The sequence below is a fragment of the Cloeon dipterum genome, chromosome X (genome assembly GCF_949628265.1).
Source record: "Cloeon dipterum chromosome X, ieCloDipt1.1, whole genome shotgun sequence".
Lineage (NCBI taxonomy): Eukaryota > Metazoa > Arthropoda > Insecta > Ephemeroptera > Baetidae > Cloeon > Cloeon dipterum.
Window position 1 is genome coordinate 8612747 of NC_088790.1, and position 12403 is coordinate 8625149.

At 37.1% G+C, this 12403-nt stretch overlaps 1 protein-coding gene and 1 long non-coding RNA gene across 3 annotated transcripts; one reads left to right on the forward strand and one right to left on the reverse strand.

Moving 5' to 3' along the window:
- The first annotated feature begins 6153 nt into the window (after positions 1-6153).
- On the forward strand, positions 6154-6488 carry LOC135946225 (uncharacterized). Its single transcript, XR_010575501.1, has 3 exons — positions 6154-6209; positions 6268-6324; positions 6391-6488. It is a non-coding gene; the product is annotated as an uncharacterized LOC135946225 (long non-coding RNA).
- An 878-nt stretch (positions 6489-7366) lies between these two features.
- LOC135946223 (organic cation transporter protein-like) lies at positions 7367-11409 on the reverse strand. 2 transcript variants are annotated; one of them, XM_065494351.1, is made up of 12 exons: positions 11045-11409; positions 10601-10876; positions 10406-10543; positions 10164-10267; positions 9952-10106; positions 8978-9146; positions 8800-8931; positions 8479-8639; positions 8295-8429; positions 8032-8228; positions 7820-7977; positions 7367-7759 (listed from the first exon to the last, which is right to left on the reverse strand). In XM_065494351.1, exons 2-12 carry the CDS (start codon positions 10838-10840, stop codon positions 7681-7683), a joined length of 1668 nt encoding a protein of 555 aa, XP_065350423.1. In that variant the 5' UTR covers positions 10841-10876; positions 11045-11409; the 3' UTR covers positions 7367-7680. The 2 variants fall into 2 exon arrangements, with proteins under 2 accessions (XP_065350423.1, XP_065350422.1); XM_065494350.1 differs by lacking the exon at positions 11045-11409 and adding an exon at positions 10935-11021.
- Between the last annotated feature and the right edge of the window lie 994 nt (positions 11410-12403).

Consider the following 12403-nt stretch of genomic DNA (forward strand, 5'->3'; position numbering starts at 1 on the left):
GAACTGAATTACTGTGGCCAAAAATGCGACTATCGTGCTGGTCACCTGAAATTTTCGATTTAACCACGATTGGTAAGTATCTTAAAACACTTTAAGAAATAACTAACAGAAAAATGCGTTGCTTTGTTTAAGTTAAACACGCCATATGCAGTGAATTGAACTCTTTTTTCGTGGATCAACTCTAGTTGAAAGAAATGAATCTGAAAAGAATGATGGACTTCAAGCTCTCCACAAATGAATAGATAATAGCACACCTGATCTCTTATATTACAGTTTTCTATTTTTAGATTCAGTCTGGCCAAAACTACAGCTGTTTGAGAAATCTGCAAAAAGTATTTTTGTTATTTTAGTTTCCATTTTTTTTTAAAACTGTGGCTTACTTCATTGACTGCATTTTCGCATATTCCAGTAAAGCAGAAATAATGTAGAAATAGACTTGCGAACCACCAAGATCCAGCCCAAATTATAAGCGAATTTTTGCCAGCGAAGTTTTCTTCCAGTTGCCAAATACCGCAACAGATGTAATAAAGGCAGTATAAAGGACTGAAAAACATGTTGGTACTGATCGTCGTGATCAGGATGAAATCAAACGACGAGTTGCATTTGCCGATTAATTTCCGACCATTTGAATGCGCCTCCCGCAGATTTCCGATTTCTGCCATTAATTCCGTCGGAGTTACTAAATTAGCATCTAACTCCTGAGAAACAAAAATCATTTAAATTATAAGGAAAGAAAAATCGCAGGTGTGTACCGAAATTTGTGCGTTAATCTGTTTGAATATCTGGTTAAGTGAGTAGGCCACAACAGTCACTTGGACCTCCATTACTATCATGGCCAGCGTGATGAAACAGGCAATGAACACTCGGTACAGGTAAAGCTCTCTTGTATCCCAAGTCATGCCCTCCAAGATAGTAACAGTGGCCGCACACACAAATGCGACCGTAATATATCTCAAACAAAATCTATGAAGGTTTTTTTCTATTTCTATCCTATACTTAATTTTAGAGCAAATAAATTCAATACTCTTGATTATTTCAAAGTAAGTTTCAGACTTATATAGAGCAAAGTAAATTTTCAAAGTGATAAATAAAAACAGCATCACAGAGAAGAACAGAGATAATATGTTGATAATAATGTTGTCCTCGCGAGACTCAGCGAGGGTGGATAATTGTAGGGATTTTATGGTGTCTTGAAGGACTTTAAAATTGAAATAATGGGTCAGAAGGCCAACAACCACACAGTAGAATTTGTGTAGTAAAATAGCCGAGCTATTTTTCCTGAAGTGGCTGTATATGCCCAAAAATTCTGCACACCGAAGAACAGGTTTAAACGCGTCTTTCATTTTGGATCTAAGTGAATAAGAAAAATAACACCGACTATATTTTGTAAATGTATTGACAAATGAAACTGATGCAAATGAATAATAAATTTGCACCCATTTATTGTGTTGATATGATGACGTTGAAATGACGTTGCTGCCAAACGAGGAATGAATTTGTAAGGTACCATATACCAATAAATATCGATTATGACAGGGGAAAGAGGTTAAAATGTTTTTTGCATTAGGCCTTTTCTCATTCCCTCAAATGGATTGTTTTATCTTATTAATTCTGATCGATACTCTATAGCTTTTTGTTTCTTACTTTTTCCAGCATGGAGGGGAAAGAGAGCACATTGACAGCCCTTTACACATTTTTGGGTCCGGCTCTTTTCTTCGGTGTCAAATTCGCAGAATGCCGCGCAAACGTTTATGCTAATTTGACAACGGTTTACAGCTCATTAATTTTGATATCCATAATATTTCAGTCAGTGCATATTTTAACTGCTCTCCTCGAATTTTTCCAAGGCCGCTCCTCAGAGTCAGTTTTCGGAAACAAAAATCGCACTTTAACCGTGTTAATGATGCTGCAAAAAATCCTCTCGATAGCCATCGTTTCAGTCATTCTTTATAGCTCAGTTTTTAAATCCCGTGAGTTTACTAGGCTCTTGGAAAAATTGGACAAAGAGTCGAGGCGAATGAAGTGTGAAGACGATTATTTAAAACGTTTGAAAAGATACTGCATGAAATTTTCTCTCTTCCGTTATTTTGTTTGTGCAATTGCTGCCTTTCTAGAGTCATGGGCGTGGATTAAAAACCCAACCATGCTGATTAACATGACAAACATAATATTTATAACATTTCTCTGGTCGGTAATGGAGTGGTGCTTGATAGTAGTTACCAATGCAACGCGCTTCCTGTTCTGCCAGTTAATCATCAAAACCGAGGTGAGTTTTTTTCATTCGTTGTCGCATTTGCAACCGCCCCGTTGCATTTCACTTATTAATCCATGCAACTGAATCATGGTGGCCAAGTAAGTCAAGCTAGAACCTCCGATCTGAAATAGCAATCAATTTATTACAACATAAAATTAAGATAATGTTGTTACCCACCAGAAATATTGAGTTCTTGCTCAACGGAAACAAATCCCCGACCGAAAGAGCAAGGCTTCCTTGAGCGTGTATGATTTCACTATGGAAATAGTGAAGCTTTGAAGGATTTAGAATAAATTTCAAACTTTCATATATAACTTACAGATTCTCGCAATGAGTGCATATTAGATTTTAGTTCCAAATTTAAGAGAGTCCTGCGCAGATTTTGTATCTATTTTAATCAAAATTATATTTTGCTGTAAGTGAAACTATCTCGTTTCCTCACTCCAAGCGCCCATTCATCACAAGCGTTTGCCAAGCAAAAAAAATAACCCACAGTCAGCAGCAACCAGAAAATTTCATTTACGAAAAGCGGGAAAATCAAGTATGTAATAGCTAACCAACAGAAGTAAAGACTGAACAACGCCGTGAAAAAACTCAGCAAACTCGACATAATTATCAGAGGCTTAAAATAATCGTTTGCTAATTGCACTGCCGCGCACGTATTTCGGAAAACGAAACGCGATTTGTTAACGCTGGCCACCTCGCATTTGCGAGCCAAATAAATGGTAGTGCATTTTACTGATTCCTTCAGGCATGCAACAATGATAAACATTTTTATTTGAACGAACGAACTAAGCGTCATTCCGTAAATGAAACTACTCAACAAGAAAAACTTGGGGACGTTATTCTTTTCCACTATACATTCGGCGATTGTCAAAAGCAAAATCAATGGGGGCAACGAACCCAATGTCCATTTGCACGTACGGAAGACAAAAGAGTTGAAATTTTGTTCCATTTTGTGGCATTTTAATTTAATGTGCAAAATCTTCAGTAAACGTTCAAACTGTTGCTTTTTCAACAGTGAATAAACGTGAATAAATATAACAAATGGGAAAACTAATATAATGCAAATTATATTGCACAAAACGATTATTAGACTGTCGCCTGTTCCGAGCGAAAATTTGTTAATCTCAATAAAAGCTGCTTTGAAGTAGAAAAGATTAAAAATGGCAAGCACCACTAACTGGTACATAATTGACAGTTTTCTAAATTTGAACCTCTGAATGCCTATCGCTGCTTCAAACCAGTTCAGTGGGCCCAATGACTTTTGGAAATCATTCCATTCATGGGACGCACTTTCACTTTCCATTACAGTCAAAATCATTAAAATACAAGAAATAAATAAGCTTGGGTTCTTAAATGCAATGGTGTGCTGCCTAGAGTGTTGCGCGTGCTGTCATAATAACAACCTTTATATAACCATCAATAAAGTGTTTGACGATTCATTCCCATCTATTATAACATTGATATTAAAAACAAATATTATGAGTTATGAAAACTAATAAATTACGAAATAGCTCTACCCTGCGTGGAATCGACTTTTAATGGTAGCTCTATATTAATAAGAGAAATAAGAAAATTACATCACCTGTTTCCTTCGCGGCTTAAATACATTTGCATAATGGCACCTTTTTATTCATCATAATTATATAAATTTAAATTATTGAAATTATTTTAACCCATCTGATCTATAATTTGAATCTAAACTCAAATTGTTTTCCTTGCAGGAACCAGTTTGTACACCTAAAACCTTAAAGATTTCTCGGACGAGTTTTCGAAAGCTGTGCCTTATAATCTGCAGAACGAACGAATATTTCCAACCAGTTCTCCTGACAACTTTTACAATGTCATTCTACAACCTCCTCTCCGCCATTTACTTCATGGCCATACTGACTTTCGACCTTGAAGAGGGATTTCTGGAAACAAAACTCCAGATGATCATAGGATGTTGCATCTGGGGCTTATTGTCCTTAACTCAATTTTTCCACTTGTGCTTGAGCTGCGAGAGAACTACAAAAGAGGTTGGTTTTATTAATAAATGAATTTTCTCACCGATATTAAATAAACAGGGTGACAAAGTGAGAGGCTTGTTATTAAAAATTGAACAAGACGAAAGGCAAGATTCAAAAGAGGAAGTATATAAGAACTTTCAAGTTTAAAATAACACTTGGCTCATTATTTAATCTTTTCCTCAGGCGAAACTATTCAGAGAGGAAATGCTACATTTAAGTTGCACCTATAATGTTTTTAGCATATTTAAGATTGACAGAGGCCTTGTATTTGCGGTTCATTTTATTTAAAAATAGTGAAAGAGCGAGAAATATGACTGATTACAATTTTTGTAGATCTGCGGTGCAGTGCTGACATATGCAGCAACGATTTTACAATTTCACCTCGCGGTTAATGGACTTTTGTCTTTAAGTACAACTTTTTGAGATATTTGTTGATATTTAAATATAATTAAATGAAAATTTGCTCTCGAGAAACATGAGAAATAATTTCAAAATAGGTTTATTCAAATTTTAAATAATAGTTCAATCAATGTAAAAAACGTGCTTGAAAAATTGTAACCTCGTGTGCAATTTTTCAAGAGACAAAACAGAGAGTACACTTATATATAAATATTGCAATAAATTTCAGGCAACTACTACCACCGTTACATATTTTGTCATAAAATACTCATTCAGATTCATTTACTCGTATAGTCCGATTAAATATTGATCTTATAGTAGTGTAACTCAGAGAACTAGGTTATTACATAAACAATTGAAATCTCCACCTACGCATGAACCTTGTATTATTACATAATTTGAGACCAAATTGGTTAAGGGATCAATAAATCGATTAATTTTGGTAACAGCAGAGGAAGACTACTTTCAATATGACAAGAATCATATAAGAAATAGAACTATGCTATGACTCATCGCAGCGTAGGTGGTGCGTTCAAAAAGTGACAGGCCCTTCTGCCCATTTTTAATTCAACAAGTGCAGCATAAATCATAATTAACTATTTTATCTCGGTCAATATGCCACCTAAACGTGGTTTTGAACAGGAAACAAAGCTCTTGATGAATGTGTCAAGAGCGCTGGGCTTCGTGTCAGTCGATTCCTCATGGCTGCACATTTCCTACTGCTCAACGATCGTCCTATCCTTGCTTTTTCTTTCGGTACACTCGATATATGTATCTTCAGGAACCCCTACGAATCTGAACGCAGCTTTCTCTTATACAACACGTTCGTATAATGTAAGGCACATAATTAAAATAATTTCAGAACAGAAAGCTGATTAAATTTGCAATAGGTGTTGTGTCTACTTCTGGTGGCCTCAACTGCTTTTTTCCAAGTGACCAAACGGAAGAAATACTTTGGTTTGTTCAAATATTTGGGTTTGCACGCAAACGACGTCGTTGATTTTCAACAAGCATCAAGAAATTCGAATATTTTCATTTTGTACTTTATTTGTACCACACTCTTGCTATTAATAATAGATTTGTACAACTATTCTGGAGACATCTATACAATACTTCTCTGTTTGTTAAGCGTCATTGCAGTTTCTTTGGGGCGATTCATAGAAATCAAAATGCTTGTTATTGTATATGGAATTCAAGATGTCTTACGTGGGGTTAACGCTCAAATTGAAAAGCTTATCAGTCATCGACGTGATAAATATTTTCAAACATCACATTTGTATACACTACTAGAAGTTCACGACAACATGTGCTGTCTTGTAGGTGAAACGAGCCAAGTATTCCAAGGGGTGATAACTATTTCCCTTTCGTCCTCTTTCTTCAACATTATAGTTTCTTTATATTTTATAATCATTGTGATTTTTTCATTAGAAAATAATTATTTCAACAAAATTCTTCCTCAAACTATAGAAACTTTACTATGGCTCATAAATTCAATAGTACAATGCGTCGTGCTGTGCATCAACTGCGAAAAAGTGCTGGGTGAGGTAATATGATGAATGTTCAATAAAACGGCAAATAATCACTTTAATCACCATTGTACAGGCCAAGCGGACAAGCTTATTGCTTACTAAGCTTGAATTAACTGGAAAGTGCAGTGAGGTTTGTAGCAAATATGTTTTATAGACACTTTTCGTTCATTAGAGGTTTGTTTTTTAATATTTGCAGGCTAAATATTTGAAACATAGAGCATTCCACAATGAAAAATGCGAATTTTCCATTTTCGGAATATTTTGCATCAGCACCAAGTTTTTGTCTCAGGTATCCAGTCAATAGTCACGTCTTTAATTACATGATTATTTTCCTATTATTTCAGGCAAGTGCCACAACAATAAGCTACTTGGTGATATTGATTCAGTTCCACATACTTTCTCAAGATCTCGCTAAATAATTTTGTTATTGTGATTAGCTTTTACCGTCAGCTATAATTAAGAGTACATAATATCTGCATAAAAATATAGGCAAAAAAATTGAATGCCAGAGATGATCCTGGTGAAAATAAAGTATGAACCTACTACCAATTTGTGAATCGGAAGTCTTTAACTATTAGTCATTGCCATTTCACTCGGCCGGTTTCTAGACATCAAATTGCTTCATTGTTGTGTTGGAATTTACGATGTCTTGCACGGCAACAACTTTCAGCTCGAGGATTCCATCAGGAGCGCGATGAAAATTTCTGAACGCCTGATTAGTACAGACTGCTAGAGGTTTACGCTTGTATCGTCTTGTGGATGGAGAAAACAAGCTAAATATTCCAGAACTTTATAACAGCCTCCATATCCATGAATTTTTTCGACATCCTTGTATCGTCATTTAATTTAATTGCATATTGATTACCCCACCAAATATCAATATCTCGAAGGCAAACATGAGGTGCAATTTTTGGCTCACCTCATCGATGTTGCACCGCCTTGTTGTGCTGTAAATAGAATGCTGAAAGAGGTAAAGTAACAGAAAAAATCATGAATTTTTCTCAATTTCCAGGGCTGGTTTGTTTGTTCACAAAACTTGAAATATTTAGAAAATGCAGTAAGGTATCAATGACATTAAAAATTGGCAGGTTATTATCTAGAATGGCATGTTTCACGCTTCACAGGTGAAGCATTTGAAACTTCAAAACCGTTTCAGAGTGATAAAAAATGCGTTTTCTGTTTATGGATTGTTCTGCATCAATATAAAGTTTTTATCTCAGGTATTCATCCCAACGCCTAAATATCTTAAATCTATTATCACACATGTTTTCCATATTTTCAGGTTGCTGCCTCTACAGTTACTTGGTGATACTGTTTCAGATTCACAAGCTTGCCGAGGATCAATCAAAATGATAATTTACAAATGACCAACAAGTTTGCAAATTACAATAAAAAAATTATCAAATATGAAATAGAAATGGCGATCAGAACGCTTAAGTCTCAGGAACTTGTCGCTGCATTTCTAAAATTTGATAAGAATCACTAGCTAAATAACACGCTCAATTCCTTCGTCGTTGACGAAGCATGGGTTGAAATGCGTGCCAACAATGTTCTCGTCTGATGGCCTAAAATATGAAAGATTGATGCATATTGGGAAAATAATTCTGATTGATTAAATTCCATACTCTTTTGGTTTTATACTGGACGAGGCTTTTGGCAAAATACGTGTCGTCAATGGCCCGTGCTTGTATTCTGATGTAAAGAATAAGTAGAAGGAACTCAGAGCAGCCACCAAAATCAACACGCCGTATGCAGAGAGAGTAATGCTGTCTGCATAAAACGCCTGCCAAGCGGAAAAAGTAACGAAAATAAAGCTTTCAAAAATAAATAATCTAACCAGTGAGTTGAGGAACGGCGCGCCCATGAGAAAGAACCTCCCTCCCGTGAGCAAAAGCATGATTATAAACGGCCGCCTTGCAATGGGAATGTAGTCTGCTGTGCCACCGTTTGTCATCACGGCCAACGAGCAGGCGATGGAAATTCTCCCAACCACTGCCAAACCAACCATTGTCCATCCTCCGCGGCTGCCCATAACTGTAACATTCAACAAACCAGACAAAACGTTGTGAATTTTATTTTTTAATCATCGATTAAGCTCACAATTTGGCGTAATAGCCCACGAGCATACGCAGCAAATTCCTCCAATGAACAGGAGAAAGCTCATAAAGCCGATTTTATACCTCGACTTTAAGACCAACACCAGCCCGATCATCGTTCCGACGATCTCGGCAGCACCTGCATTGGATTCGAATAAATTTTAGCCAAAACAATGACAGTGTTGTGCCTGCAATTGTCGTCCTTCCTGGGAGATTCGTTCCTCCGACATTCCGAAAGTTCAACAAGCCACCGTAATATGTGACAATGGTAGAAATCCAAATAAGTTGGCAGCAAAATACTTTCATTTTTTCAAGAGGCTCCTTTTCTGCATCATTTTTTGTTGCGGGCCTGTCACGAACATACGCATTGATTATGCAATTTGCTTCTCATGCATGTCGTGCAAGCTGCAAACTATTTGCGCCTCCCATATTAAGAGATAGCTTTGGTTTTGACCCCGCAAAACTCGCGAATTGCTGACTCCGAAGGTTAATTTGTGTCTTGCACTCACTTGTCTGGCTTCGAGACCGCAAAATCATCTGGCAATATATTTCCATTGACCTTGGCCGCCGACCTTAACAGATTCTCAGCTTGTTTGTGTTTTCCGTGCGCGATTAGCCATCTCGGTGAATCTGGAAGGAACCTTCAAAGCGATACTTTCAGCAGGAAGATTTATTTTAAAGGCATACCAGCAGAGGATGATAAACAATAAGGTAGGACATGTAATCATCAGTTGTAAATTAGACCACGACCCAGCTGCCTCGTTCATCCAGCCTAAGGAGAGTGCGCCGAAAGACCAGAACAATTCGTAGCACACACCAGCAATTAATTTTGGCTGACCACTCGTCACATCAACAACTGAAAATTCAATGCGTATAAATAAATAAAAATAGATTTCGTTTAACAAAATATACAACATTAAAAAAGTTTGCATATAACAAATATTTAGTTTATTTTTAAATTTACAAATTACGCAATTTTGCGCCATGTCTTAACAAAATTTAATAGAAGAAACTTAACTTATACTCGCTCTCCTAGAAATCAATTTAATTAAATTCAATAAAAAAACTAATTTACTGCTGTAACTTGTGATCATAAATTACTCTCAAACTAACTAACTGTTATTATCTTTATGAATTAAGGCTGAGTAAAGGGTAATGTGGTGGGGGCTAACAAGATTTCGTCTCTGGCTCCCCTGTAAGACTTGTGCAATGCGTTTAGTCAACTGTTTTTAACAGTAAGTCATTAAAGTTTTCCTGCAGATAGTTTGGAAGAAGTGAAACAATGCTAATGAAGGGGCTGAAACAGCTATGTATTCTACAGTTAAAAAACACGTGAGATAATTTTTATCTTTGAATTTCTCTCCTAGTCTCCCATCGTCATGTAACTCACGCTGTTGTGTTTTTTTTTTGAACAAATGAAACCATACTAAGTATATCTATATAGCCTATACGATATCTTTTAAAATTATCACTTACCTCTCATTCATTCGAAATATATAACGGAAAGCATTTTAAATAACATAGGCGTAATAAAAAAATTGATTTTTGTTGATTTTTTAAAATAGTAGTTCTTTCTCAGATTCAATTTAAAAAAATTTTCAAGCAATTTTCTATATTAGAGCAAAATAAATGCTAATTAAAACTCATAAATTTGCACTCACCTATTTGGTATCCTGCAGAAAACATAATACACGCGCTCAAACCAACGAGAAACTTAAGAAAACAATGCAGTATATAGATTGGCTGGAGGGCCAGCGCGATGCCGGCGGCCACCTGCAGAGCCGCGCCAGACACAATGATCGCCCGCGGTGAAATACTAGCAAAACACGCATGAATTATGCAAGAACAAACATGCTTATCACTTAAAACTCACATCTTCAGTAAAGAATAAGTGACGACTCCGCCACAGAATATTCCAAACAGGTACAAAGACTGGACAACGTTTATCAGCCTGTTTCTGTCGCATACTAATGACCACTGAAATATTTTAATCACCGCATTAATGGAATTACCGGGGACGTGACACTTTTTACTTTATCTCAATGAACTATTTTTCAACAAACGCAGTGAGGAACAAAAATATTTGTATTTAAAAGTAGGAATTATTGTTTTCACCTCTGTTATCATTGTAGTTCGGTCAACCAAAAACTCGAAGTTCTTGCATTCAATCAGTCCATCATTGTAAGGCAAGGGTGCCGAGTCATTTGCATAGCCGGCGTAGACGAAACAAGGATCGAATCCATTCAAATATTTCTATCAAGGGATAGTTTAGTGCTACAAACAGCCGCCATTATTGTAAGGGCTACAAACATTGCTCTTGGGGTGCCACTTTTCGATCCACTCCTGCGGCGTCCACCTGTCCTTATCGGTACGCGCGCAAAAGTACATGCCGCCGAACGACTCGGGGCTGGAGGCGAGGAAGAGGATGCTCATCATCTGCCAGGCCGCCGGTATCTTGACCAGCGCCACAAGCAGCAACATGCGCCACTGCCACGGGCCGAAGTAGCCGAGAGCCACGATCACCGGGTCCGAGGACTCGGACGGAGGCATCGTCAGCGACTGCCAACTCGCAATTCCACGCAAGCCCTGAAAAAACACATATTATCAGCCACCAAAGCGCGCCGCACTGATTTTAAGAGTTAACCATTCCGAAGCGTTTGAGTTTCACCATATTGTTGCTATGAAAAAAAAATTGTGCGGACGAATACAAAAATACGCGCGCGCGTGTACACCGACGTCACACTTGTCACTTACCTTTAATATTGTTTGTAGCAAGGTTTTTCTCGTTGCGCCAGACGTCCGATGGCGCCGTGTCCTCTTCTCGCATGGAACAAGTTCGCCGCCGTTCAATTGACTGAATTTTCGATTGGGGCCTCGGCCTTTCAATTAATACTCTTTGCAGCCGAGCGGCTCTCGCGAGACGAACAACAAGCAAGGTGATGCACAATGGGCAAACAATGCAAAAAATATCAATCGAGATAAGAAAGTGTGAACCTGCCGATCGGCTAGTTCATTACAAAATATAATTGATTAGAGCTACTTTTTTCCATCAACGAGTTATCTTTCTCTATAAAACATGAGAATGGAAATTTTCCTCACTCTATTGGTTTTATGAAGCAATAATGTTTGTTCAGACAACGCTTCTGGAATGCATTTATTTACTCGACACAAGCAAGAATGTTGAATACTAACGCAATATAAAAATAATATGTGTGTTCTCGCTGCTAATTGAAAAAAATTACGCGTTATATCGAAAGCAATGCGTCACATCAAATTTTGAGTAGCATGTAGTTTAATAATCAATGAAAAACACTGTTAATTTATTCAGAAGTTGTTGCTGATGCGTCAAAACCCTTTTAATACTTTCACAACGCAGCCTTCAACAATGACCACGCAATGTTTTTTGACTGCCATTAGGCCAATTCGTCTGCCTTTGGGTTTTTTTGGAATCCAAACAAGTGCAAAATTCCACGCGATTTTGGCAATTGCTGCCGTGTTTGGATTCATATCCCAAATTATTGTAATGGATATATTTCTCTATGACACTTTCTCCGCTGAAATTACGAGATTAGGGCCGATCTCAAATTTACTCTCATTAGCACACGTCACTTTACACATCGCTTTGCTTCTTGTACTTCTCGACTTTCAGTTTTTTCGCAGGCAAATTTTTTTAGAACTTTGCCATCGCCTTGACATTGTGTCTGCGCAGCTCGCGTGTCAAGATCGATTCCTGCAGCAATCATACAGATTTTCTTTGCTCCTCACTACGATTGTTAATGGATTAGGATTTTTGCTTTATATGGGAGACAATTTGACATGGCTAGACGAAACCAACTTTATTTCTATTTTTGTTACTAGCATGGCCACAATTTATTGGATGAATGGAAAAGCGTTGGTTGTTCTCTTTTACCATTCAATCCAGCTACTATTTTGTGAGATAAATTTGCAAATCGACCAGGTGAACAAAGGGGAAAATTTTAATTTTTTTATCCTAACAATTAATTTTTACAGGTCCATCAAAGTTCCTGTGCAAGCAGCTTTTTGCAAAATGCCGGAGAGTATTTTGAAAATTTAAAACAATGTCACAGTACGCTATGTGAAATGATCTCGGCC

What these genes read in the sequence shown, in the direction of transcription:
- LOC135946223 (XM_065494350.1), bottom strand. Translation starts at nt 10,961, where the DNA reads ATGGTGAAACTCAAACGCTTCGGAATG. An exon ending in TTGTTTATCATCCTCTGCTG is followed by an intron (nt 8,932 to 8,977) that starts GTATGCCTTTAA and finishes ATCGCTTTGAAG; the next exon opens with GTTCCTTCCAGATTCACCGA. An exon ending in GCGGTCTCGAAGCCAGACAA is followed by an intron (nt 8,640 to 8,799) that starts GTGAGTGCAAGA and finishes TGTTCGTGACAG; the next exon opens with GCCCGCAACAAAAAATGATG.